The sequence below is a fragment of the Diabrotica virgifera genome, chromosome 1 (assembly GCF_917563875.1).
Source record: "Diabrotica virgifera virgifera chromosome 1, PGI_DIABVI_V3a".
Classification (NCBI taxonomy): Eukaryota; Metazoa; Arthropoda; class Insecta; order Coleoptera; family Chrysomelidae; genus Diabrotica; species Diabrotica virgifera.
In genome coordinates, this window is record NC_065443.1 from 120,477,535 (window position 1) to 120,504,007 (window position 26,473).

The following is a 26,473-nucleotide window of genomic DNA, read 5'->3' on the forward strand; positions in this document are numbered from 1 at the left end:
AGAGATATTATTGCCAGAAATGGTTTTGAACAAAACAAGTCCTGTGATTTCACAAAAAGTGGAAGAATGTATTCCGATCATCGCCGTTATTTACCAAAAAATATATTTACAGAAAAATGAAGAATAATGAAGTTAAAGAAAGGAATTGGCTCGTCTATTCGGAAAGCAAAAGCTCGGTATTTTGTGGACCCTGTATGGCCTTTGGATCTTTTGAGAACAAGACACAGTTTGACGAGCAAGGCTTCAATGATTGGAAGAATGCAGAAGTTCGAGTAGCTCAACACGAAAACTCTCCAAGTCATAAATCATGCATTCTCGCTTTAAGAGCTAGAAGTGTGATTCACGGCAATATCCAATCTTCCTTAACTATCCAACTTAACGAAGAAATTTCTTACTGGAAGAACATTTTAAAGAGGGTTGTTGCTGTTATAAAAGGATTAGCTTCTAGAGGTCTCGCTTTTAGAGGAAGTAATGAAAAGTATGGTGACCAGCATAGTGGAAATTACATTATGCTTCTGGAATTAATAGCAGAATTTGACCCATTACTAGCTAAACACATTGAAAGATATGCAAACCAAGGATCAGGAACAACTAGTTACCTATCGAAAACTGTTTGTGATGAATTTATTTCTTTAATGGCTGAAAAAGTATTAATATACATTAGTAATGAGATAAAAAAAGCAAAGTACTTTTCTTTGATCGTGGATTCAACACCGGATGCAGCACATATAGATCAGCTAACGCTTGTCATTCGATATGTTTTAGATAACGGAGAACCATGTGAAAGATTTATCAAATTCTTACCTTCTGTAGGACACAAAGCTCAAGAAATGTTTGATGCCATTACTATAGAGCTAGAACAGTTAAACATTAATCTCAAAGATTGCCGTGGTCAATCTTATGATAATGCCTCTAACATGTCAGGGATTTACAATGGTTTACAAGCTAAAATTCAAGAACAAGCACCATTTGCCATGTTTGTTCCTTGTGCAGCTCATTCACTGAATTTGGTGGGAACCTCGGCCGCTGAGACTTGTCCAGAAGCCTGCCGCTTTTTCATGTTGCTGGAGGAGGTATATACTTTCTTCGTGAAGTCAACCGAACGTTGGAAAAAACTGATAAATGAGATAGGAAGAGGAAAGAGGCTCAAGAGAGTGAATCTAACTCGTTGGTCGGCTAGAGCAGATGCCTGTAAAAGTCTAAGAGATTCTTGGGATGAAGTAGTAACAGTTTTAAAAATTATTGAAAATGACACTACAGAGAAACCCGTCCCGCGAAATGAGGCAAAAGGAATTCGCATTAAATTAGAAAAACTTGAAACTGCTTTCATGGTCGTATTTTGGAATGCTATTTTGGAGAGATTAAATAAAGTGAGTATTCAGATTCAGAGCTCATCTGTAGATGTTTTGACGGTATCTGATCTCTATGGATCTCTAGTAGAGTTTACAATAGCAGAACGAGACAACTTTGACTATTTTGAAGAAAAAGCAATTGAGATGAGCGCTCTTAAGCAATATCAAGGTGAAATAAAGAGGCAACCTAAAAGAAAAAAAATGACGGATGAAACATCGAATGAAGAACCTGAAACACCCTACGGCTCCAGAGATTTTTTCAGAGTGGACACCTTTTTGGTCATCCTTGATAGACTGAGGGCTGAAATAGAGAGAAGGCATAATGCTTACTTAAACTTTAAAGAAAAGTTTTTATTTTTAACAAAAATTACTGAATTTTCAACACAAATAGTTACCGAAAAAGCCCAGTCGCTGGTGAAATATTATACCAATGATTTAGAGGAAGATTTGGTTCAAGAATGTGTGCATTTTCACAGTTACATTTCCTCTAGTAATGTTGCAGAATGTGCAGTGAAGCCTAGATCAAACTCATTGCTCAGTCTCTCAACGTTTTTGAGGAATCACTCGCTGTCTAATGTTTACCCTAACTTAGATATAGTTCTCCGCATCGCACTTTCGACTCCGGCTACGAATTGCTCTGGGGAAAGAAGTTTTTCCTGTTTAAAACGAGTAAAAAATTATCAAAGGTCTTCATTGTCTCAAGAAAAAATGAATTCTTTGGCTCTTCTCTACATAGAAGCAGAGATAATGAACACTATAAACTATGATGATATTATAAATGATTTTGCTATTAAAAAGTCCCGTAAAAAATTGTAATTATTGTTTCCTTAAGCCCTTCCTAATGACTAATTCATTATTTTGATCAACCTTAGTTCGTTTCTTACTACATATGGAAAATTATTATTTTAGTAAGGTACATGGGGCGGCGCAAATAAAGTGGCCTACACTCGTAAACAATATAAATCCGGCACTGAGGTAAGTAGGATTTTTTCCATCTACATTCATATTATTTTTTCTTGACTAAAAGCCCCAGAGTCGCGCCAGCTGACAGACATTTTCGTTATCCAAACAAGTATTATTTACCAAAATAAATTAATACAATCCGTGACAAAATCACCGTAAAAATTTGACACTAACTACCATATTAAGTCGGGGTGCGATACGTATTAAAAATAACTAACGCTAGGGGAGCCCAAGCGGGGATTTTTGCAGTTACTCGAGTGCGTCAGATTATCACTTGGGGAGTAACCTTGTACCCTGTAAATGTACCTCTTCCATATTCTTTGTATCAATCCACTAATGGATGTTCGCGATCACGTTTGACCATTTTTCTCTATCCCTTGCAGTATCGCACACTCAGTAATATAGAGGCACAATTCAAAAAAGTAGATTTTTGGGAAATCGCGTTTAAAGATTCTGACTTCCAACATTACAGCTATTGTTTCAAATAACATGCTCATTATTTAAGTTATAAATATGAAATTTGGTCGATTTGTTATTTGATAATTGCACTATGAATAGCAGTGAGATAAAATATTAATATAAATAAATTCCATTATTACATGTAATTGAAAAAAATCCTTTCAAGTTAGTCCCATATAGTACAAAAAAACATAACAGAAAGAAGGAACTGTTTAAATTTGATCTCTTATATTATTAATGCCCTGTCACTGTTTATGCAAAATAGCGATCTATTATGAATTAGACCCATTTATTTATTATATTTTGCATAATATAACGGTTCAACTAAAAACTGTTCTATATAATACAAAATGTTAAAACACAAATTCACCAAGATTTTCGTTATAGAAAGACATGTTAGTGATTGCTCCGTTGTAGCAGTAAAAACCAGAGGTGGCCAGGGAGAGTGAGAGAGAGGCACAGATAAATTTACCGAACCATTCATGCTCTTTTTTCTCCCTCTGTCAATGTTAACCGGTAGAGAATTTCATTTTGTGCATTTATCATTTAAAATCACAGTTAACACACATTTTGAGTTGAGACTTTATATTACTGAGGGTGCGGTATGTATTAGGTCTCCTATGTTTCTTAGTCCTGTCCATTGTTTGACATTACACAGCCATGACATTTTCTTCCTGCCCACTCCCCTTCTTCCTTCGATCTTTCCTTCAATTAAGGTTTGCAGAAACTGGTATCTTTCATTTCTAATTAGGTGCCCCAGGTATGCCGTTTTTCTCTGTTTAATTGTGCATAGCAGTTGTCGTTCTGTACCAATTCTTCTCAGTATTTCTTCATTTGTTATTCGTGCGGTCCAGGAAATTTTAAGGATTCGTCGATAAATCCTACCATATATTGGCTCTTAATGCAGGGGAGCTCGTTAAAGGGGACCCGAAAAAAATTCTATCCTTAGAAAAACTCGAAATCGTCAGATTAGGAAAAGGTAAGTTAAGTAGATGCAGAACAGGGTATGTTTCAAAAATCTGATGGTTTGAGCGGGGCGTAAGGAAATGGGTGAGTCACAAAGTTTCACAAGAAAGAAGCAAATGTTTCGAGAAATAAACGTCAGATCGAAAAACAAAAAAATCCGTTTTCAATATTTTTTAAAAATCTATCGAATGATACCAAACACAACACCTCACGGAGAGGGGTGGGGGGTAAATATAAAATTTTATATAGGAAACCCGCGGTGTTTCTCGAAATAAACATCAGATCGAAAAACTGCAAAAAACACGTATTCAATATTTTAGGAAAATCTATTGAATGACACCAAACACGACTTTCCACGGAGGAAGGGGGGGGGCTACTTAATATTAAATAGGACCCTCAATTTTTTTATTGCAGATTTAGATTCCTTACGTAAAAATAAGTAACTTTTATTCGAGACATTTTTTCGAGTTAGGGATAGATGGCGCTTTAATCGGAAAAACAATTGTTGGAAATTGAAAATTAAATTAAAAATGGAAGGTCCCCACTTAAATGGAAAACTTGGCTTGACTTTTTTTGGTTTTAGAACCTAATCTTCATAAACCAATAGGTCCCCATAACGGTTGAGTAACTGCAAATTTAGCATACTTTCACTATAATTGAAAGACTAAAATGCCAAATTCTCAATCGTCCTCGAAACCCTCTAAAGAGTATATTCTAAAATAAACATCTAAATCTTGGATCATTACAATAAAGAAAATTGAAGGTTCAATAAATTGCGAGTAGTGAGGGATACCACATAAATAGTGAAGTGGTTTTCTTCTTCAGATTTTTTTTGGCTCAGACTGTGGGCAACAATGGCAACTATTGAACCTTTTCGGGTTGCTCATGCTCTCAAATACGAACATTTTGTTTATTCACGTACCCATTAAGCCAAAAATGAGCCTCATCGGAAAATAATTTTTTTTTTTTTTTTTGAAAACAGTGGATCTTCTGCATGCTTATCAAGAGCCCATCGACTGAAACAGTGAGGACTAGCGTTTAAAAGAAATTATCTTTAAGAAGTAATTATCAAAAATGCTTCTTTTTTATGATAATACTAATTTTCAAAAAAAATCATTTTTTCATTGTTGTTTATTTAAAAAAAATACCTCTAAATGAATCACCCTTAACTAAGAATTTCCAAATTTTTCAGTGTATTCCTTCACTCAACCGTCCTCTCCAGTTCTTTCTGTTTTGTCAGTTCCTGACAGTTCTTTCTGTAGATTTCTCAATTCCATTGCTTCGTTCACTTCATCTCTGAAAGATCTTCGGGTCTGCCTATCTTCCTTCTTCCTATCGAGCTCTACTCTGTTATTCTATTTATGCAACGTTTTTGGTATGCTCTTCTGACATACCTGTCCGTACCAGGTTAATCTTTTCTGTTCAAGGTGATCTATTATACCTGATTTCATTCCCAGTCTTTTCTCAATCTGTGTTATTTATTTTACCTCTTCTTGTTACTCTACCGCTTCTCCCTAGGTATTCCATCTCTGTTGCTCTTATTTTGTTTTTGGTTATCTTATTTATTGTCCAATTTTCACACCCATATTCTTTGTTTTATTTTTATGTTTATGTCCTTGTCTTACAGTGCCGTGTAACGGTTCACGTTACTAAATTAGATCTTTAAATATTTTTATAATTATTTTCTTTTGATTTCTTAATTAATTTCTCTAATTTTCTCGTAAAGGACTACTTACGTGACGTCACAGTTCGGCGTCTACGGAACCCAAGTACTTGTCGAATCGTTCCGTGACATTTAATTCATGTTCTGTGTTCGTTTGAGGTTCTCCTCTTTGAAGGAGCGAGCAATGATGAAGACTTGGCGTGGGGCTGTATGTGAAGTTGGTTGGTACCATAAAATGGCGGTGATTTCCATCCAATTTATTTTATTCAACATCAATGTAAAAGTGAAAAGTTACCACCAATGGTTTGCTGGAGTAGGGAGACCTGTGTGTGACACAACTCCTCTTGGAGCCTGAATAGGAATCATTCGCCATTTGGGAGAAACCATAATGTGAAGTCGTATCCCCTTTGACCACCTAGGGAAACCATTACAGCCACCGTCAAGTCATCATGGGAATATGTCAATTTGGGGAACAAGCTATGGGACGTTCCAGTCCCATTTTCAGTTGTCTGTACACCCGTACCTACAGGAAACATGGTTCAGTACCTCCTCTGGTGCTAATTTTATGGATTGCAGTATCGAACTTTATCTGGAAGTCGTTCGATTAAGGGATTTATTTGGGAACATTTAAGTTTGTGTGCTTTGAGTAACTATTGGTTTTTATATTTCAGACTCTCGGTTTAATGCACTAGGTTTATTAATTTTTTTTTACAAATTTAGCTTACCTCTGGTTTTTTTTATAAGACATATTTGTACATATACTAATGTATTAGGTTCCCAAACTTATTTACGATCTACGGTAATTTCTTGTGCACAGGAATAAGCCTAGAGAAATTAGGTTTTATACTTTATTATTGGTTTGATATTTATTTTGTAATATTAATTGCTTGTTCCCAAATATTTTATTATTTATTCGCTTTACTTCATTTGTTCGGTTAATTCGTCGTTTCGGTATTTATCTTAACTTTATTTCTATAACTTTTACTAATTAATTTTGCTTAATGCATTATAGTATTTTCTCGTAGTCAGGCTTATGCCTATTTATTTGTATTTTCATCTTTGTCGGTTTCAATTTAGTGGAACGTAGCAAGCGTACTATAACCATTTGGTAGAAGTCTCATGTGAGTTGTACCCTGTATAATATAAATATGTAAGAGGTATTTAATTTTTGTAACAGGTAACATTATTGTTGTTATCTTAGATAGATAACTTTTGTATAACTTTAACTTTGTCATGTTAGAGTCAAAGTATATGCTTTTTCTAACTCAGAGATTGCTAAAAATCTGGTAGTTAATTTTAATAAATGTTTATTTATTTTTGTACATCATTTATTCATATTCCCTTTATATTTACATTTACTTATATATTTAATATGTTTAGTATTTGACAGCAGTGTAAGTTACCTGGGAGAGTGATCGCAGATGATTTTATTGGCGCCCATGATTTGTTAGTTTTATTTAGTTTGTTCTTCTTTAGCAGTTATTCATCTTTATTCATTTTCAGTACATTATTCTTATCTTAGTCTTTACCTTTTCTAGTCATCATCATTATCTTCCTTGAGCTACTGTTCTTCGACAGGCATGCAAACGAACCGTATCCATCCTTGCGTGTCAAGTTGTCCTCTTGCATCCCTTGCTAGCCAACTCATTTCAGTTTGCCTCTGTCTCTTCATACTTCTACTTCTCTCCCCTTTCATCCCCTTTCTTCTTCATATTTGCATCGTCCTCGACTAATACTACTGAAAAGTAATGTTTTCCTACTTCAGCTTCTCAACGTAGCAGCCACCTCACTCTCTCTCTCTCTCTACATTTTTGTTACAATAGTACACATCTAGTTAGTATCTTTTTCCTTACTTCTGTTGGAGTTTATCTTTCTCTTTACTTTCACTCCAACAAAAGTACTTCTTTTTGATACAATTGTATAAGTGTGACGAACACTGCCTCACACTGTTATCAATTTTGTTTTGAATTAATGTAACGATGAGTAATCCCCTCGTTACTACAATATTTATTCCTATAAGCCACCTAATAAGTATGCAACCAGCTATACGTTCATGCGCAGAGAGTGTTGCCTAAATTTGGGACCAATTACCAATATTAGGTTGGTATTAGGGAATTCGGGTCTTAGCGTCTGGCGATACCGCTTCCGGCGGAGGGGCATGTCATCTCGCCCAGGACACAGAAAAACTAACCATACAGAAGCGAAACTCAGGCCCAAAATGGTAACATAATTTTCATGCTCATGTGTCAATGTAACTGGTATAACCCCACTTTTAGACTGACAGTGACAGTTGTTTTTAGTTAAATTTTATATTTATATATGTTTTATTTTATAGTTTATTTATATTTTATAGTTAAATTTTATATTTCAAAATTAATTAATAACTACTTGTCAAAATATCACATCATTTGAATTGGTCTATTCCTTAGAACATCAAGTTCCATTCTGTAACTAGGGCTCAAGGTCAAATATTTCGGTTCCCACACAATCAATGGAAACGACAGTCAGTTTCGCTTCTGTATGGTTAGTTATTATGTGCCCAGGATAGCTGTTCGGCACTTCAATTTTCGATCTTGTGGAAGCAACAAGTTAATTCTCCCGTGGCCATTGTTTGAAAGAATGCGAATTTGGTTAAAATAATAATTTATTAGAGGATCAGTTTACGTTGGAAGGAGTTATATTTTTTGTTTTGGATTTGTGAAGTGAAGAGTTTTGTTTCCAATCCCTTTTTTTTTTGAAAGCAATGGGTACGTAGCCATGTTTTTTCATTCTTTTCATTGTTAAAAAAAATAACCATCTAAATCATTTTAATACCATATTTAGATTATATTAAAAGCATTGCTGTCCTTCAATTATAACATTTTCAATTCTTAAATACTTCTAATCTACGTTCTACAGGAAAAAAATAGAATTCTTGGAATTACATTTTCACTCCATAAGTTTGAAATCAGTGATAATTTCATTCTTTCCTTGATATAACTCTATAAAGTAATCCTTTATTGTAATATACATATCTTATTGGTTCATATATCCTTACATTTCCGTTTTTTGTTCAAGGTCAATGACACTTACTTATAAATGTCAATAGCTCATCCTTTTTCTGTAATTTTTTCTGAAAATTTTTATAAGGTCTTTATACCTTTCTTATATGCCATGTTTCTTGCATACTCAAGGAAAACTCAATGGCTATTCCAAAGAACAAAAAAAACATCCAAATTCCATCCAAAAGAAATCCCCAAAATAATGCTTTATTCCATAAAGGTTAAGTAAATTACTTTAAGACTTAATTTCCTACTTATCTTCTTCCTTCCGTGGCTAAAATCATAAAACTTTCTATCAGCTGGTTTTCCTTGAGTATGCAAGAAACAGGGCATATAAGAAAGGTATAAAGACCTTATAAAAATTTTCAGGAAAAATTACAGAAAAAGGATGAGCTATTGACATTTATAAGTAAGTGTCATTGACCTTGAACAAAAAACGGAAATGTAAGGACATATGAACCAATAAGATATGTATACATATTACAATAAAGGATTACTTTATAGAGTTATATAAAGGAAAGAATGAAATTATGACTGATTTCAAACTTATGGAGTGAAAATGTAATTCTAGGAATTCTGTTTTTTTTTTTCTGTAGAACGTAGATTAGAAGTATTTAAGAATTGAAAATTTTATAATTGAAGGACAGCAATGCTTTTAATATAATCTAAATATGGTATTAAAATGATTTAGATGATTATTTTTTTAACAGTGAAAAGAATGAAAAAACATGGCTACGTACCCATTGCTTTCCAAAAAAAAAGGGATTGGAAACTAAACTCTTCACTTCACAAATCCTAAACAAAAAATATAACTCCTTCCAACGTAAACTGATCCTCTAATAAATGAATATTTTAACCAAATTCGTATTCTTTCAAACAATGGCCACGGGAGAATTAACTTGTTGCTTCCACAAGATCGAAAATTGAAGTACCGAACAGCTGCCCTGGGCGATATGACATGCCCCTTCGCCGGAAGCGGTATCGCCACACGCTAAAACCCGAATTCCCTAATACCAACCTAATATTGGTAATTGGTCCCAAATTTAGGCAACACTCTCTGCGCGTGAACGTATAGCTGGTTGCATACTTATTAGGTGGCTTATAGGAATAAATATTGCAATAACGAGGGGATTACTCCTCGTTACAGCCGGATTCAATTTTCGTGAGCAATCTCTTGTTTGTCCTAGTCTATATTTTATATCTTCTTCCGTTGTTCCTTTGTTTGATATTATGAAACCTACATACTTGTACTTGTCTGTTTTTTGATTTGATTACCTTTGTCTCTTTCCAGCTGTTATATTTCTGTATTCTCCGTTGTTAGGTAGGTATTAGGTATTGTTAGCTATGTTAGGTATAAGGGATTAGAAAATGGTTGAAGGATTAGAAAACAAAACCAAAGTAGTTGAGTCTTGCCATAATTCATTAGTTTATTGGTAATTTTTCATTTGATGTAAGTCATTGTTTCGGACCGTTACAATATTTCGTTGATTTATTATGAGTCAGCTGAAACAAAGAAATAGCTATTATTACAATATTATTAAATAACGATAAATCGTAAATTTAAATTAAATATTTAGTTCACAAGGATAACCTGTTAGAGGGTTATCTGTCAAAAAATTGAGAGGAAGAAAACAAAGAAGTCTGGAAGACTATAACATCTATCAAAACTAATACTTAGCAGACAAGAACAGTAGTCTCCATGGACTTAGATAATTAAAAAATATTACCAGCACTTAAGTTAATAGGCAACAACAAGAAATAACGGAATTAATATATTATTAATGGAAATATATATTAAGAGGATCGGTACGTATTTTCGGCTGCAATGCTATTCAAATGGGGATTCATTTTTTTCGAATCCTGAGAAAACTAATAAGTATTTTTGAAAAATTTAAACTCAGAATGAAAGATCACGTTATTAGCGAGGGCCGAAAGTCCCTGAGAACTTCTATAATGTTTATTTTATTAAGTTACAGGGGTGAAAAGCTAAGAGAAAATTTAGTGTGATTTTTAATTTCAAATATATTATTCAAAATAAACTTTTTATTTATTCTAAGGGACTTTCGGCCCTCGGTAATAATTTAGTCTTTCATTCTGCGTTTAAATTTTTCAAAAATATTTATTGGTTTTTTCAGGATTTGAAAAAAATAAACACAATGCCGTGGTAATATTTTCCAAATCTATCTTTGTCTTACAACGCACTCAGCCGAATATAATATTGTCAGCATATATTGTCAGTCAGACACTGACAATCAGTGACAATTTTAAATATTTGACATTGCATCGGGAATATGTTGAGTTGTTGATTAAATATTATTGAAATATAGTGTATTTGATAAATAAAATTGATTTAAGACGTGAACTTAATAAAAAGTTGTTTATTGTGTATTATTTGTGGAAGATGCAAGCAGAGAATACACCAGGATAATATATTCTGTGATCCAAGTATTTTGTTGTTAAAGATGTTCAAAATTGTAAGCGTTCCATAACAATATATTATTAAAAAATCACTTTAACACTTTTCTTCTTTTCTCGATTGAGTATTAGTCTTTGTTGTACAAATAAATTATTACAATCACTGAATACATAGTTAGTGAAAAAATTATCACATTTATTAACTGAATTAATAATTTCCAATTATAAAAATAACAGTTATCGAAGAACATTCAAAACCCATCTCTTTAAATTAATGATGACATTTTCAAGTAGAATAACATTGTAGTAATGTTTACATATCAATACCAGTGTGAATTTTACTACACGTAATTTGCCGTGTAAAGACAGAAAAAGTAGGGATACACGTAAAATATTTGCGAATTATGTACCCATAGCCTTAAGCAGGGCCCATTGAAAAAGTATCCACTCAATGGCAAACAGCATGCCGATCAAAAGCGAAAACCTACAGCAACAGACAGGTACTCCATTAATAATGAAGAGATGTCTAATAATTAACTGTATAATACTGAATCTAAGAAATTCTGGACAAAAAGGTTGAGTGTACCGACCTGCAAGGCGAGGACATTATGACCAAAACAGCTAAGAAGTGCCCACAGGGAAGAAGACTTTTTCCTTTCCTGTGGGCACTACTAGTACTGGTCCTGTTACTTTACGTACAAGGGGTGTACTAGGGGCATATACGAATAATACAGTAATTTTGGTGGCAGGAGGAGTATCTAGAAGTATTCTATTCAGCACACTGCAGTAAACATTGAGTATACTTACTAGGTGGTGCGATAGGGAAAAACACTCTGCCAATGATAGTAAAACAGGCGGATCCAAGAAGAGAATATTCCAAGCCTTTTATACACGAACCTTCGAAGAAATGATCCAAAAATCTCATCATCAAACAGTACCCGTCCACTAATGGACATGGGTCTCCCTCAGCACTTTCCATCTGTCTCTGTTTTGTAGATGTGCATCCAATTACCGATAACATGCTTTAGATCGTCGGTCAATCTGGTTGGTGGGCATCCTCTGCTCTGTAGTGCTTCTTCTCGTGTCCTCCACTTGACAATACGTTTAGAAGTGGCCTCCACTCGTGTGAAAATTATCGTAGATCTCTAGAACAGGATACTTTTAACTCAAGAGACATGAATAAAACTGGACTGGCAGAAATCGAATTGCAGATTTTGTCAATCTGAAGACCAGAGGTGGAGCATCATTATCATCATCATCATGCAAACTCTTCTGTCCACTGCTGGACATAGGTCTCTCCCATTGTTCGCCACTCTTCACGATTCTGTGCTTCTTGTTGCCATTTATTGGATATTCGTTTAATATCGTCCATCACGCGTGTTGGTGGAGCACTGTCTATATAATTGCCCAGATTTAGATGGGATTGGGCTCATCCCATCTAAATCTAGCGTAAGTAGTAGCGGATAGATACACTTATACGATCCCGGTGTAAGTCAGATCTATTTCAGGGACGCGACCCTGCTCACGCAAGCCATGGCTATCCCCCAAACCCAAATAGGGGAGGTCATGTCCCGATCCAAGTTTCCTACCAAATATCCAAAAATCCATTCCGATTATCCAACCTACAGGAGTAAACCTAATGCACCAGAAAAATCATTGGGGAAGGCAACGGGAAACCACTCCAATTATTTCTCCCGAGTAAAGTTAACATGGCGCAATCCAAACATAATCAGAGTATTACTGATCATGGATCTCGGAAACCAAGATCCGGCAGGGAAGGGTGCGCACCAGACTGTAGGGCCTTCTCGGTCGTCACCACACGAAACCCCTACAATTTAAAAAGTACGACAACTTTAAAAACTTTACTGCTTGTAGCAGTACAATCAGATTAGGCACATGGAATGTCAAAAGCCTCTATGCAGCAGGCAAGCTCGGTAACTTAGTTCAAGAGGTTAAACGCTTAAAAATTGATATAATGGGCATCAGTGAGCTCCGCTGGCCTGGAGCGGGAACATGTGAACAAGATGAAGGCACACTGTACTATTCTGGAAGTGTAGAAGATGACGTATATCATAGGAATGGAGTTGGCATATTTATAACATTTAAATTCGAGAAATATGTTAAAAATTTTGTACCTGTGAACGACAGACTAGCGATACTCCAATTAAATAGTAAACCATTAAATGTCAATGTTATCCAGATATATGCCCCTACTTCAGAAAAGAAATATGACAATAATGTTGAATCATTCTATAGTCAATTAAAACAGACACTTAACCATCTAAAAAGGAACGAAATCACATATATTATTGGAGATTTTAACGCGAAAATTGGTCAAGGACGAAGATCTGACCTGATAGGTTAATATGGACTAGGGGAGAGCAATGAAAGGGGCGATAGATTATACCAGTTCTGTCAAGAACATGACATGATAGTCGCAAATACATGGTTCAAATTACACAAAAGAAGATTATATACATGGAAGGGACCAGGAGATAACTCACTTCATATAATTAGAAATCAGATAGATTATATTCTAGAAAACAAGAGATTTAAGAATGGTGTCAAGAGATCAACGACATATCCTGGTGCAGATATCGGTTCAGACCATAATCCTCTAATAGCTGACATCCAAGTGAAGCTCAAAAAAGTCGAAGAAAGCCCCAAAACACCAAAATTACATATATCAGCATCCAACAACACGCTAACAGAAAATGACCTGAATAATCAGCTAAAGAATTCAACAAATGAAAACAATACAGAAATATGGAACACGTTTAAAGATCTCACCTGGAAAGTAATGGAAAAATATACAACAACGATGCAGAGGCACAAAAAACAACAATGGATGACTGATGAAATCCTGGAATTGATGGAGCAGAGAAGAAAACTGAAAGATAACAAAACAAAATACAAAGAAAAACAGAAACTAATTAAACAAAAGATAAAGGTAGCTAAAGAAAAATGGATGGAGGATAAATGCAAGGAATTAGAAAAGTTGAATGAAAAACATGATACGTTTAATATGTTTAAAAAAGTTAGAGAAGTAGCTGGTCTTTATCATAAGAAAACTCCACATACTATAACCGATATATGCTATATATTGTTGTGATCTTATTTTTGAAATCTGATGCTGTTCTCAGATGTAATTTATTTTAATTAATTAATTAATGATTATCTCATTAATCAAACAGATCAAATACCAATATAGTGTCAATCTCAGGGCTAAATTATAATATCAATTACTTACTTTCGTGGCTTCAAAATATTTCTCAGTGGATTCCTAATCGGGATAGATAAAAGAGAGTAAAATAATACACACATATGAATTTCAATTAGAAATTATAAAATCGTTTATTTTATCTAAATGGCATTCAATGCTTAATATTTCTTATATCTTATCTATCTATCTTTATTTAATATAACATTTACAAACATGGGAATCTTATTTCTTTTTGTCTCCAAAGTTATTTTATTTAAAATGAACTATTATGATTTATCAGTGATAAATTGATTTAGGTTTGATGAAAAATTTTAATAATGATTGTGTGCCTGAATTTTCAATGTGGTATTTAATACATAAACCATACATTCATGTCATAACAAAGTAGACTGACCTTTACTGATGATTTGACAATGTCTTCACACAAAACACGTTTCCTCCTATCTTGGGTTGCGATCAAACGACTCGTACCAGCTTCCCAGTAAAGCCTCTGCTCCTCTCTGAAAACTACGCCTCGTATCGCCCTCGTTCCTGCCTTCTCCTGATGTCGTGTTCTACCTTTTTCAAACACTTCAACAAAAACCGGGATACTCTAGACTCAAGGAGTTATATCTTATCTCGACTCGGCCTAACACTCGTTCCACGATATCTTACTTTTTAAATTTCAACAACAAACTAACTATACCGGCGTTTCACTTTTTTGTACACTCTTCTCGAACACTGGACTTCGCCTTTCGATCGCCAAAAACCTTCTGCCTCATATCTCTCATCCATTCTCCTACCTCCAAATTACCCTTTCCAGCATTCAAAAATCAACCAATCCCAAGCAACTTTCAATTATCCGTATTTATCAACACAACTTTCCTTTTTATAAATATCTTAATGGATTTCAAGAAAAAATAGTATTCCCCATTTCAATTTTACTTTCTACATTAATAGAACATTTACAAATTTAATGACCCATTATCTTATTCACTAGAGTATTAGTTAGCGGTGGTTAATGACAAATCCTTCCGCGAACACTTTCTTTGTACACATCACTCTAATTGTTTATTTGAGTCGTATTGTTCCGAGGTTCGTAAACACTTCTCCGAATCACTCTCTTAAACGCTACCTATACATAATTTGTTTTATACAGGGTGTTCCAAATTTACATGCGCGTGTTCGAGAAAAATGAAAACCTTTATTTTAATTTGACTTTAATTTATAATTATAAACTTTTATTTCTTATATCAATTATGAATATAACAATATATACTATAACCGAAAAATGATAATAGACGAACACGAAATTCGAACTACCTGGTATAATTATGTAAATGAACTGTATAATGATGATAGACACGAAGAACTGGAGACTTTAGATGAAGGTAAAGGACCAGAAATACTGAAATCAGAAATACTACATGCTATAAAATTGGCAAAAAACAAGAAAGCCGTTGGTCCCGACAACATACCTACAGAAATGTTAAAGCTCATAAATGAGGAAAACATTGGAATACTAGTCAAACTTTTCAATGATGTTTATTCGACTGGTGATATCCCTGAAGATTGGTTAAAGTCCGAATTCATAACCCTACCAAAAAAACAACGTCCAAAAAACTGTAGCGATTATAGAATGATAAGCCTTATGAGCCACACTTTGAAAATCTTTCTACGTATCATTCACAGTTGAATCAGAGATAAATGTGAAGAAGACCAGGATGAAACACAATTTGGCTTCAGAAATGGACTGGGAACCCGGGACGCACTCTTTGCACTAAATGTGTTATTGCAGAAATGCCGAGATCAAAGGGAAGATATCTTTGCTGTATTTATTGACTATGAGAAGGCCTTTGATCGAGTACAACATCACAAATTAATTAAAATATTAAAGGATAAACGAGTTGATAATCAAGATGTACGAATCATAGAAAAATTATACTGGCGTCAAACAGCGACAGCTTGCATAAATGGAAAATAAACAGAAATATGCAAAATACAAAGAGGTGTCAGACAGGGTTGTATACTGTCCCCACTGTTATTCAATTTATATTCAGATAGAATATTTAAGGAAGCGCTGCATAATTTGGAATGGGGTGTGAAAGTTAATGGAATTCTGATAAATACAATCAGATATGCAGACGATACAGTTATTTTAAGTGATGATATAAATAGATTACAACACCTTTTAAATGCCATTGACACGGTGGGAAGAGAGTTTGGCCTAAATATAAACTGTTCAAAAACAAAATACATGGTATTTAGCCGTTTGGCCCATCAAGATTCACGGTTATATGTTGATGGTCATATAATTCAAAGAGTACCCAGTTTTAAATATCTTGGTTGCCATATTACTGAACAACTAGATCCAGATAAAGAGATAAAATGTAGAATCGAGATAGCCCGCACGACATTTTAAAAATGAGGTCATTCTTCTGTAATGATACCTTGCAATTTCAACTTCGAAAGCGCATGATTAAATGCTTCATTTGGTCAGTCCTCTTGTATGGTGTCGAAGCATGGTCATTAAAAATATCCACCATTAACCGTTTGGAGGCCTTTGAAATGTGGTTGCACAGACGTATACTGAAAATACCATGGACGGCTATGCTGACAAATGTGGCAGTCCTTAAGAGAGCAAATGCTACCCGCGAGCTGCTTGATAATATCAAATATAGAAAGATGGCCTACTTTGGACACGTAGTAAGGGGAGACCGGTATAATATTCTTCAATTTATTATGATGGGTAAAATTGAGGGACGCAGAGGAATTGGTAGAAAGCAGACCTCTTGGTTGAAGAATATCCGGGAGTGGACAGGAATAAAGAAAGCAGAACACCTATTTAGAATAGCTCGAGACAGAGATAGTTTCGCCATGTTAATCGCCAACGTCTAGGGGACTTGATAGGGCACGTTATAAAGAAGGGGCTCACGACATGTGAGCATTATCAACTCGAGTCATACGAGTTTGCCACAGAAATGTCACAAAAGCAATAGTAGACATATAACCGACTTTGTTAAAAAGGTTGGACTGAAAAGACAAATTCAATCTAGAGATGAGCCATAACAGACCTATAAGGTCGAATAGAAAGCTGGTTAAGCTCTCACTCATATTGAACCATATCTAACTCAACCCTTTATAGACTCAAAAGAATAATATATAGTAATTACCGGGCTGGTTGGCAGGAAGGACAACAATCTCCAGACACAAGTCTTAAAATTGTGCCTGCTGGGCAGTTTGGTACACCGCATTGGATACCGGCCCATCGTGGGTTACCAAAAATAACATAGTATTTAGTGTACAAATTATTGCTATTTTACAGTATTTATACAGGTTGTCCCGAAAAAATTGGTCATAAATTATACCACACATTCTGGGGTCAAAAATAGTTCGATTGAACCTAACTTACCTTAGTACAAATATGCTCATAAAAAAAGTTACAGCCCTTTACAATTACAAAATGAAAATTAATTGTTTTCAATATAACCAAAACTATTAGAGATTTTTTATTGAAAATGGACATGTATCATTCTTATGGCAGGAGCATCATAAAACAAAATTATAGTGAAGTTTGTCCACCCCATAAAAATTTTATGGGCGTTTTGTTCCCTTAAACCCCCCCCCCCAAACTTTTGTGTACGTTTAAATTAATTCACTATTGTGGTACCATTAGTTAAACACAACGTTTTTAAAACTTTTTTGTCTCTTATTCTTTTTTCGATAATCCAGTTTTTATCGAGATGCGGCTTCTTTTTTAATATATTTACATAGAAATTTTCTGGGGGTTTTGTTCCTTGAAAGCCCCCTAATGTTTGTGTACGTTCCAATTAAACTATTATTGTGGTACCATTAGTTAAACACAGTGTTTTTAAAACTTTTTTGCCTCTTAGTCTTTTTTTGACAAGTTACCTTATATCGAGATGTGGCTTCTTTTTCAAAATATACCTAAAAATGCAAATTATTAATAAATTCTCAGATTATTAACAGGTCTCTATAATCGTACTTACAGTCGGAAAAATGAAAGAATACCCATGAACGAACATATAAAACACACTGTATTATTCTGTCACCGTGTCACAAAGAAAATTGCCCAGCGCAAGTACATGTAATAATAATTATTACATGTACTTGCGCTGGCCATTTTTTTGTGTGACACGGTTACAGGAAAATACAGCGTGTTTTATATGTCCGTTCATGGGTATTCTTTCATTTTTCCTACTGTACTTAACTATACACAAATATGTGGTGGATTCGACAAATATTCAAAATACGTCGATAAACACTGGCTTATCGAAAAAGTACTGAGAGGCAAAAAAGTTTTAAAATCATTGTATTTAACTAATGGTACCACAATAATGATTTAATTGGAACGTACACAAAAGTTTGGGGGGGTTTAAAGGAACAAAACCCCGATAAAATTTTTATGGGCAGCACAAATTTCACTTTAATTTTTTTTAAGATGTTGCTGCCATAAGAATGCCACGTGTCCATTTTCAATAAAAAATCTTTAAGAGTTTTCGATATATGAAAAAAAATCGATTTTCATTTTGTAATTTCAAATGGCTGTAACTTTTTTTTTGTGCACTATTGTATATAGCTAAGTGAGGTTCAATCAACCTATTTTTGACCTCGAAATCTGTGGTATAATTTATGACCAATCTTTTCGGACACCCTGTATAATATACTAATAATAGAGTAAAATTATACAGTGATAAGTGCCCTAATAACCGCCAAAACAACGCAACAATGGAAAATATATTAAGTTGTGAAATAGCATGCGATAAAGCTAGTTCTTATACAGGGTATATCATTCTTCGACTGGTGATGATGGATAAAATCGAAGAAAGTAGAGGAGTTGCAAGAAAACAAACCTCGTGGTTGAAGAATATCAGGAAATAGACAGGGATATGGACAATAGAACAGCTGTTCAGAGTAACTCAAGACAGAGAAAGGCATGCTATGTTAATCGCCCACGTGAAGGACGTGATAGGGTACGTTAATAGAAGAAGAACAAAAGTCATATTCATAATGTACGCTAAGGTTATATAGAAGTTATAAAAATAAAAGTCAAAATCCATAAAAAAAGAGTTAGTTTTTAACTCGAGTTTGAACTTGATATTTCATTTTTTAATATTGCGGATGTTAAAAAAAGTTATCAGCCTGCAAAATTTTTTAAGATCTTTTTAATATTAAAACCCACCTTGCCACGCAATATCAAGACTGTAGGCTCATTTTTAAAGTTTTATAACATTTCATTCACATAAAATCCAAGAACAAAAAAAACTTACCGAATGGTTCGCATGAGGGACAACAAGAATTTTGTTTAAGCCTCAATGAAGATCCAGGAGCGCACCTTGGTAGATCGCCGCAAACTTCACAGTTTGGATTATCTTAAACAAAAATATGTATTTAATAATTAATTGGAAAGAAACATGACCAGATCATAAAAACAAAAAAAAAACATATTGGTGGACAGTAAAGATAAAAAAAAATAAACACGAAAAGAAGAAAGCTTAACAAAAGTGGCTGAATACAGGAGAACGAACGATTTAGAATAAAAACTATAAAAATGGAGCTTTGAGGAAAAGGGTTTAAAACTGTATAGGACAAAAATTAAGTGATGGATTCGACCGTTACTTGATGGAAGTTCATTTTATCTAATAATAAAATACTGAAAACGTTTGTTTTCTATACTTCCACAGAATTTATTATAACTAAGTGACTACAGCTGTTTCGGCAGAGTGCCTTCTCAAGTGATATAGTTTACAATGTGTTTGCCTTTTTATGCCTTCAACTGAAGAGGTTGAGGAGTGGGGAGCTGTTTGTCTCGAGTTGGTCATTCAGAATTATATCTGTATTTTTCAGTTTATTAATTTCCAGTCCTTTTTTAGAATCTATGGAAATTAATAAACTGAAAAATACAGATATAATTCTGAATGACCAACTCGAGACAAACAGCTCCCCACTCCTCAACCTCTTCAGTTGAAGACATAAAAAGACAAACACATTGTAAACTATATCACTTGAGAAAGGCACTCTGCCGAAACAGCTGTAGTCACTTAGTTATAATAAATTCTGTGGAAGTATAGAAAACAAACGTTATCAGTGTTTTATTATTAGACAAAAATTAAGTATCTAAGTTGTTCATTTGAGGATGGAATTACTGCAAATAAATTTATAATTTTGGATTGTAAAATGAATCTTAAAATTCCTTTTAAAATTCGTAAAATTCTGTTGACACTGTTAAAAGTTTAAATACCTGATAGAGATGCATGCAGTAAAATAAAGGTTGATGGATGAAGTGGAAGGAAGTGAATGATGTGTTGTGTGGCAGAAAACCTCCTGCTAATCTCTTATTCCTGGCAAGAGTGGGAGAAGAGGATGAAAGAAGACCTAGTGGGGACGCTTAGACAGGATACGGTAAAGCGAATTAATATTGGTATGACCCAAGATAGAAATTGGAACCAAAATTTATTTATGAAAATAGCGATCGAATACGCTGAGGCCATTTTGCTAGACTATTCAATTATAGGTTATTGTAGTACTAAAAGTTACTCTTGCTTTAAGTTGGTAAAATACACCTTTTTTTTATTTTTTCCAAATTTTTTTTCAAATTCATGAGACGAAAAATGTTTAAATCGATTTTTCTAGAAAACGGTGTGTCCTACCGACTTAAAGCAAGAGTAACTTTTATTACCCAAAACAAAAGCCTATGTCCTGTACTAGAAATTATAAATAGATGGAATCGATTTATATTTGGAAGGTAAATATGCGTACCAATTTTCGTGTTTCTAACTGGACGCGTGCTGGAGGTATTTGAGAAAAACTAATTACAAAACAAGCATTTTCCGACCAAGTAAATTTGGTTAAATTGTCTTAAAATTATCTGAGGAATCTCCTGTCTTCGTTTGTCGGTAGAGTTTCTGGACACCCTGTGTAACTCGCTTTAATTGATTAAACAGGGAATGATTCAAGGAAAAAGAAGCATAGACACGCGTAGAATATTATAGCTGAGCAACCTGAGAGGCGCGCAAAATTTGATCATTTATCATCATTTGATCATTTAATGAATTTTCAGAGTAGCCGTCTCTAAATTCCGAATAGCTATGATGATTGCCGTCCTCCGTCGCGGAGATGGTACTTGAAGAAAAAAAAGATGGTGTACAATTATGTAATTGTGTGGGGTGATATGGAATGGGGACAAGAATTAACGTGGCAATATCTTGGTTAAATTAACTTACGTTCGCAATAGGGACAACAAGCAGTATCTTCTTCTCCGGGATATTTCAATATATCTCCAAAAGGGCAGTTTGGCATATCACATTGTATACCTTCACATTGAGGTTTATCTGAAACAAAAATCTTCAGATAAATATATATATTATATAATACATTAAAATTGGAAAAATATACTTTCAAATTTATAAATAATAAAATATCAAAATCTTTTATTACCTTTATAAAATTTGTCAAAGTAAAACGTTAACATAAAAAATGGGGCAAACTAAAACATTAACAAATGAATATCTACACAAAAAATTGGAATTATGTCATTATGTTTAAAAAAAATGTAAGAGGGGAGAACATGCAAAGTAATAGAAGTAAAGAATGCCATGAACTTAGAGAGATAAGTAAAAAAATACAAAAATCTATTAGGACAGACCACCGAAAATATAAAACCGAAAAAATTCAGCAAACAATTGAACGAAACAAGAGCCTCAAAGTTCTAAAAAGACAATAATTAACAAATGGCAAAAAAGAAATAACGAAATGAAAGGATAGAGAATAAATTAGGTAATTTTGCTTTTAAAAATGATTACAATCACAGAAAACACAAGAAAACACCATAAATACTGCCAAAAATATGCAAACGCGTCAGATATTACAATTCAATATTTGTGTTTCTATGGTGAGGAAACCTGTATTTGGTGGTATCACGAATATTTAAGCCAAAATAATAATATGTCTATTTGATAATTTTTAAGTGTTTATTTTAAAATAAGTTAAATTTCAAATAATATAATATTTAGTGTACAAATTATTGCTATTTTACAGTATTAGTATAATATATTATTTATAATAGAGTATAATTATACAGTGATAAGTGCCCTAATAACCGCCAAAATAACGCAAAAATGGAAAATATATTACGTTGTGAAATAGCATGAGATAAAGCTTAAGTTTATAGTTTGGATAATTTTAATTTTTAAACGTTCTAATATTTTTGATAGAATACAAAAAACCTACCATTATTACATAAAACTTCCGAACAGCAGTAAAGTACTAAGGCAAAAAGTACGAGGAATTTCATTGTGAATTTGTATGTTACAAAAATAACTGATGGTACAAAAGTTGAAACTTCTGCTTTTATATTTGGTGAATGCAACGCTAATTAAATTAATAACACTGATAGCAAATAATATGAATTAGCGATTATATTTATTACACCATGAACTAAAAACACGAATATTAACGAATATAATATAATATCTACAATATGTTAAATATTATTGGAAAGAGTTATAGGTCAATCAATATCAATATTTTGTTTAATATAAGAACATTATATTATTGATTAAAGTTGGGGTTAAAGTAGGATAATATTCAAACTGATACTTTGAATAAATGATTATTTTGTTTTTAGAATTATTAGGCAATAGAATTACATAATATAATATAAAACCAGTGATATTATTTTTTTTTTATATACCAGTGATTTTGCACGTCGCCATGCGCCGAGGAATACAATCAAATGCCTTCTGAAGTCACCGCACTAAATTTTTTCTGACACCCTCAATTTTTTTCTAATTCCATCAATTTTTTAGCACCCTCCAATTTTATCTGATGATCTCCACTTTTTTTGCATCTTATTTTTTATATATTATTTATTTTATAACTCGAGAAGAACTGGATTGATTTGGATACTTTAGATTTTAAAATATTTGTAGAAGTCTAAGGAAGAAGATCTTTACAGTATCCCATCATATAACAAATTTTATTAGTTCTATAGGAAGTGTGTAAAAAATGTGCTCATTGATCAAGATTATCTCTGTTTTTGAAAATATTAAAAATTAATATACAGAAAATATGTTTATAATTAAAAATAATTTAAAAGAATTTTATTACTTACAATAATAAAAACTATTTTTCAACATTTTCTCTGCGATAAATTTGAAAATTGAAGTTTGTGCATTAATGCAATACATTTTTTTTTTATTAAGTAAACCGCGTCAACCATGAAAGGTTATTGGCGAAGAAGAGTTGTACATAAAATCAGATATTTGCTTATAACCACTAATTACAATTGAGAACTTATTTTTATATTAGATTGTACAATTTAGTTAGTTTTAGAAACTTAGTCACTTTATCACATTTACTAGAGTTCAGAACACTTTTCAGATCACTTGGTAAATAAATCACTTTGAAGTCGTTCCAGGTGATAGGGTGGGCAACTAACAATAATGTGTTCGATTACAAACAATATGAAGGATGTGTTATAATTTGACACATTCATGGTTGGTTCTGAATAGTCGCTAGTTGTTTGAGCTCCCGATAAATTTAAAAATAAAGTGGTAACCGCAGCAAATTTATTATTTAAAATTTGAAAGACTAAGTAACACATCGTATATTATTAGTGAGTGGAAGATTTAAACAAAAACAATGGTGATTACCAGAGAAATCCGAGAAGAAATAGAACAAGCTGTAAATTCAGCTATTAGTAAGTGTATAAAAAGCGATACTCTTATCAGTGATATTTCAAAGCAACTTTCTCAGTCAGTTATAAACACAATTGAACAGAAACTAAAAACGATTGAGGAATCAGTGGCGGAGTTGAAGCGAATATATATGAATTGAAAATTGAAAACTTTGAAAACAAAATGCTGAAATTGGAAGATAAATTTACCAACGCCGATTTATTAGAAAGTAAAATGGAAATGAAAATGGACCAGATAGACCAATCCATGCGAGCAACTAGCCTGAGAATATTTGGTATGAAAAAGAAACCTCAAGAAAATAGATACGTCCCAAGAAATTATAAATATACTCAGCAAAAAAATGTTTATTACCCTGTCAGATAACGACATTGTGTCGTGCTATAGAATTGGTAAGATGCAACAGAATAAAGTTAGAGGCATTTTCTTAAAATTAAACTATTTTACTACTAAAAAACTTATTTCTGGAAAAAAAAGTTATTGAAAGGCACTTGTATAGTTATACGTGAAGATTTAACCCCCTTAAGAGTCAAGATGCTGAACCACGCTATAGAAAAATTTGGTTTAACAAATGTTTGGTCTGATAATGGTAAACTTCATATTACTAAGGACGGTAAAGTGATGATTGCAAGAAATAAAGACGAATTTGAAAAATCAGTTAATTAGTTATCTCTGCATATTGTTCAGGTATTTATTTTGATTCAATTAGGTTGTGGTAATTTATTGTTTTTATTCTCTTTTTATATTTTTATATATATTTTTTTGTTCTTATCTACTTATTTCTACAAAATATGAACCAGAATGTAGTGTTCTATCTGTCCAGTATTAACTGCTTTTGTGTTGATTTTATTGTATATACTTTTCTCTCACGTACTACATAATTGCAGTAACCAGTTTAGCACTTGTAAGATAATTTTTCTTTTATTATCTTTTTGTTATTTCGGGAGTTCAGACGTAGAAATCTGAATGATGATTGATTATTTGGATAATTTAGATAATGATGAGATAAACACAATGGTGTTTAAAAATTTTGAGGATAGCATGCAGAACAGGACTGACGGCGATAGATACTCTTTGGCCATCGTTCACTTTAATATAACAACTATACAAATAATTTTCAGGAACTTCTAGTGTACATTGAAATGTCCAAAAACATGTTCGATGTTATAATTTTGTCAGAAACTAGAGAAATAACTGACCTTAGTAACTATATAATACCAGGTTTTACTATTCATATAATCAATCATTAGCTAATAAATGTGATGGTGTTGTTGTTTATATTAGGAATAATTTAGGTGCCTCGGTAAATATATTACCCATCAATGAAATTAAATTTTTAAGGGTTACCTTTTCTAATAAAAAATTATCTAATACAATTTGCAAAATAGGTATAACGGCTTTTTATAGGCTTCCATCAACAGATATTAAACAATTTTTAGGGGATTTGGGTGAATACTTTGGAACAATACAAAAACAAAATATTGAAATATTTGCAGGTGATATTAATATTGATTTAAAAAAAAGAGATGAAGTTTATACAAACAGTTATTTGAATATATTAAATTCTAATGGTTTTGTTTCCTATATAAACAAGCCAACGAGAGTAACAATAAATACAAAATCAATCATTGATCATATATTTATAAAAACACAAGCAAATCTAAAACAGCAAATTAGTATTGATCCGTTCGTTTTTCACACTGACATGACTGATCACTTCACTCCAGCCGTTTTGGTAAATAATGAAACAAAAAAAACCCTACACCTGAATCTCCAGTCATAATTAAAAACCTTAATATCGGAAAACTACAACAGCTTCTAAAAAATGAACATTGGAATGATATTTATATAAACAAAATAGATTCTCAAGTTGCATATGATACATTTATAAATAACTTAAATAATTACATACAAACCTCTACGGAGGTAAAAAGTATGAATAAAAAAATATCAAAAATAAAACCCTGGATAACGGTGGGGCTGGTATCGTCAATCAAACGACGAGATTTTATTAAAAAAAAATTATTAAAACAATTTTCACCAGCACTTAATGCTGAATATAAAAATTATATGAACAAACTTAATAGTCTACTAAAAAAACCAAGAATGACTTCTATCAAAATAAAATTCATGAAGCTGGTGGAAACACAAAAAAAATGTGGAATATTATAAATGATATCTCTGGTCGGAATCAAAAATCTAAAAACATTGAACACATATCAATTGTTAATGACAATATAACTGTAAGTAATAACAAAGAAAAAGCAGATATGTTTAATAATTTCTTTTCTAATATTGGTGCTGATATGGCAAATAGAATACCGGTGACAAGTATACCTGATAATTTTATTGCTAATGATAAGGTTGAATCTAGCTTATTCTTAAAACCAGTAACTAAAAATGAAGTAACAATACTAATATCAAAGTTAAAAAATAACTGTGCTCCTGGATCAGATAAATTGTATGCTAAAACAATAAAAAAATATCCATGATCTAATCTCACAGCCTTTAACTCATATTATAAATTTGTGTTTTCAAAGTGGTAAAATACCACTACAATGGAAAGAATCTACAGTCACCCCCATTTTCAAATACGAAAATTCGAGTAAACTAAACAACTATAGGCCCATTTCTTTAATAAATAATTTTGTTAAAATATTTTAAATGGCCCTAAAAGAAAGGTTGCTTGAATTTTT

The 26,473-nt window shown here is 32.8% G+C and overlaps 1 protein-coding gene across 46 annotated transcripts in view; it reads right to left on the minus strand.

Moving 5' to 3' along the window:
• Nucleotides 1-26,473, minus strand: part of LOC114330552 (uncharacterized protein DDB_G0274171-like) — a 522,367-nt gene that overhangs the window by 429,964 nt on the left and 65,930 nt on the right. For 25 of the 46 annotated variants that reach the window (XM_050643565.1, XM_050643603.1, XM_050643577.1 and 22 more), the window contains exons 1-3: nucleotides 22,312-22,527; nucleotides 21,306-21,413; nucleotides 19,353-19,454 (exon numbers count right to left, since the gene is read on the minus strand). The exons of 20 other annotated variants lie outside the window; for them this stretch is intronic. In XM_050643565.1, coding sequence (XP_050499522.1) covers nucleotides 19,353-19,454; nucleotides 21,306-21,413; nucleotides 22,312-22,375 — 274 coding nt within the window. In that variant the 5' untranslated portion in view covers nucleotides 22,376-22,527. Of the gene's footprint in view, nucleotides 1-19,352; nucleotides 19,455-21,305; nucleotides 21,414-22,311; nucleotides 22,528-23,735; nucleotides 23,843-26,473 lie in introns of those variants that run through there. One more of the 46 variants, XM_050643488.1, reaches the window with a different exon arrangement.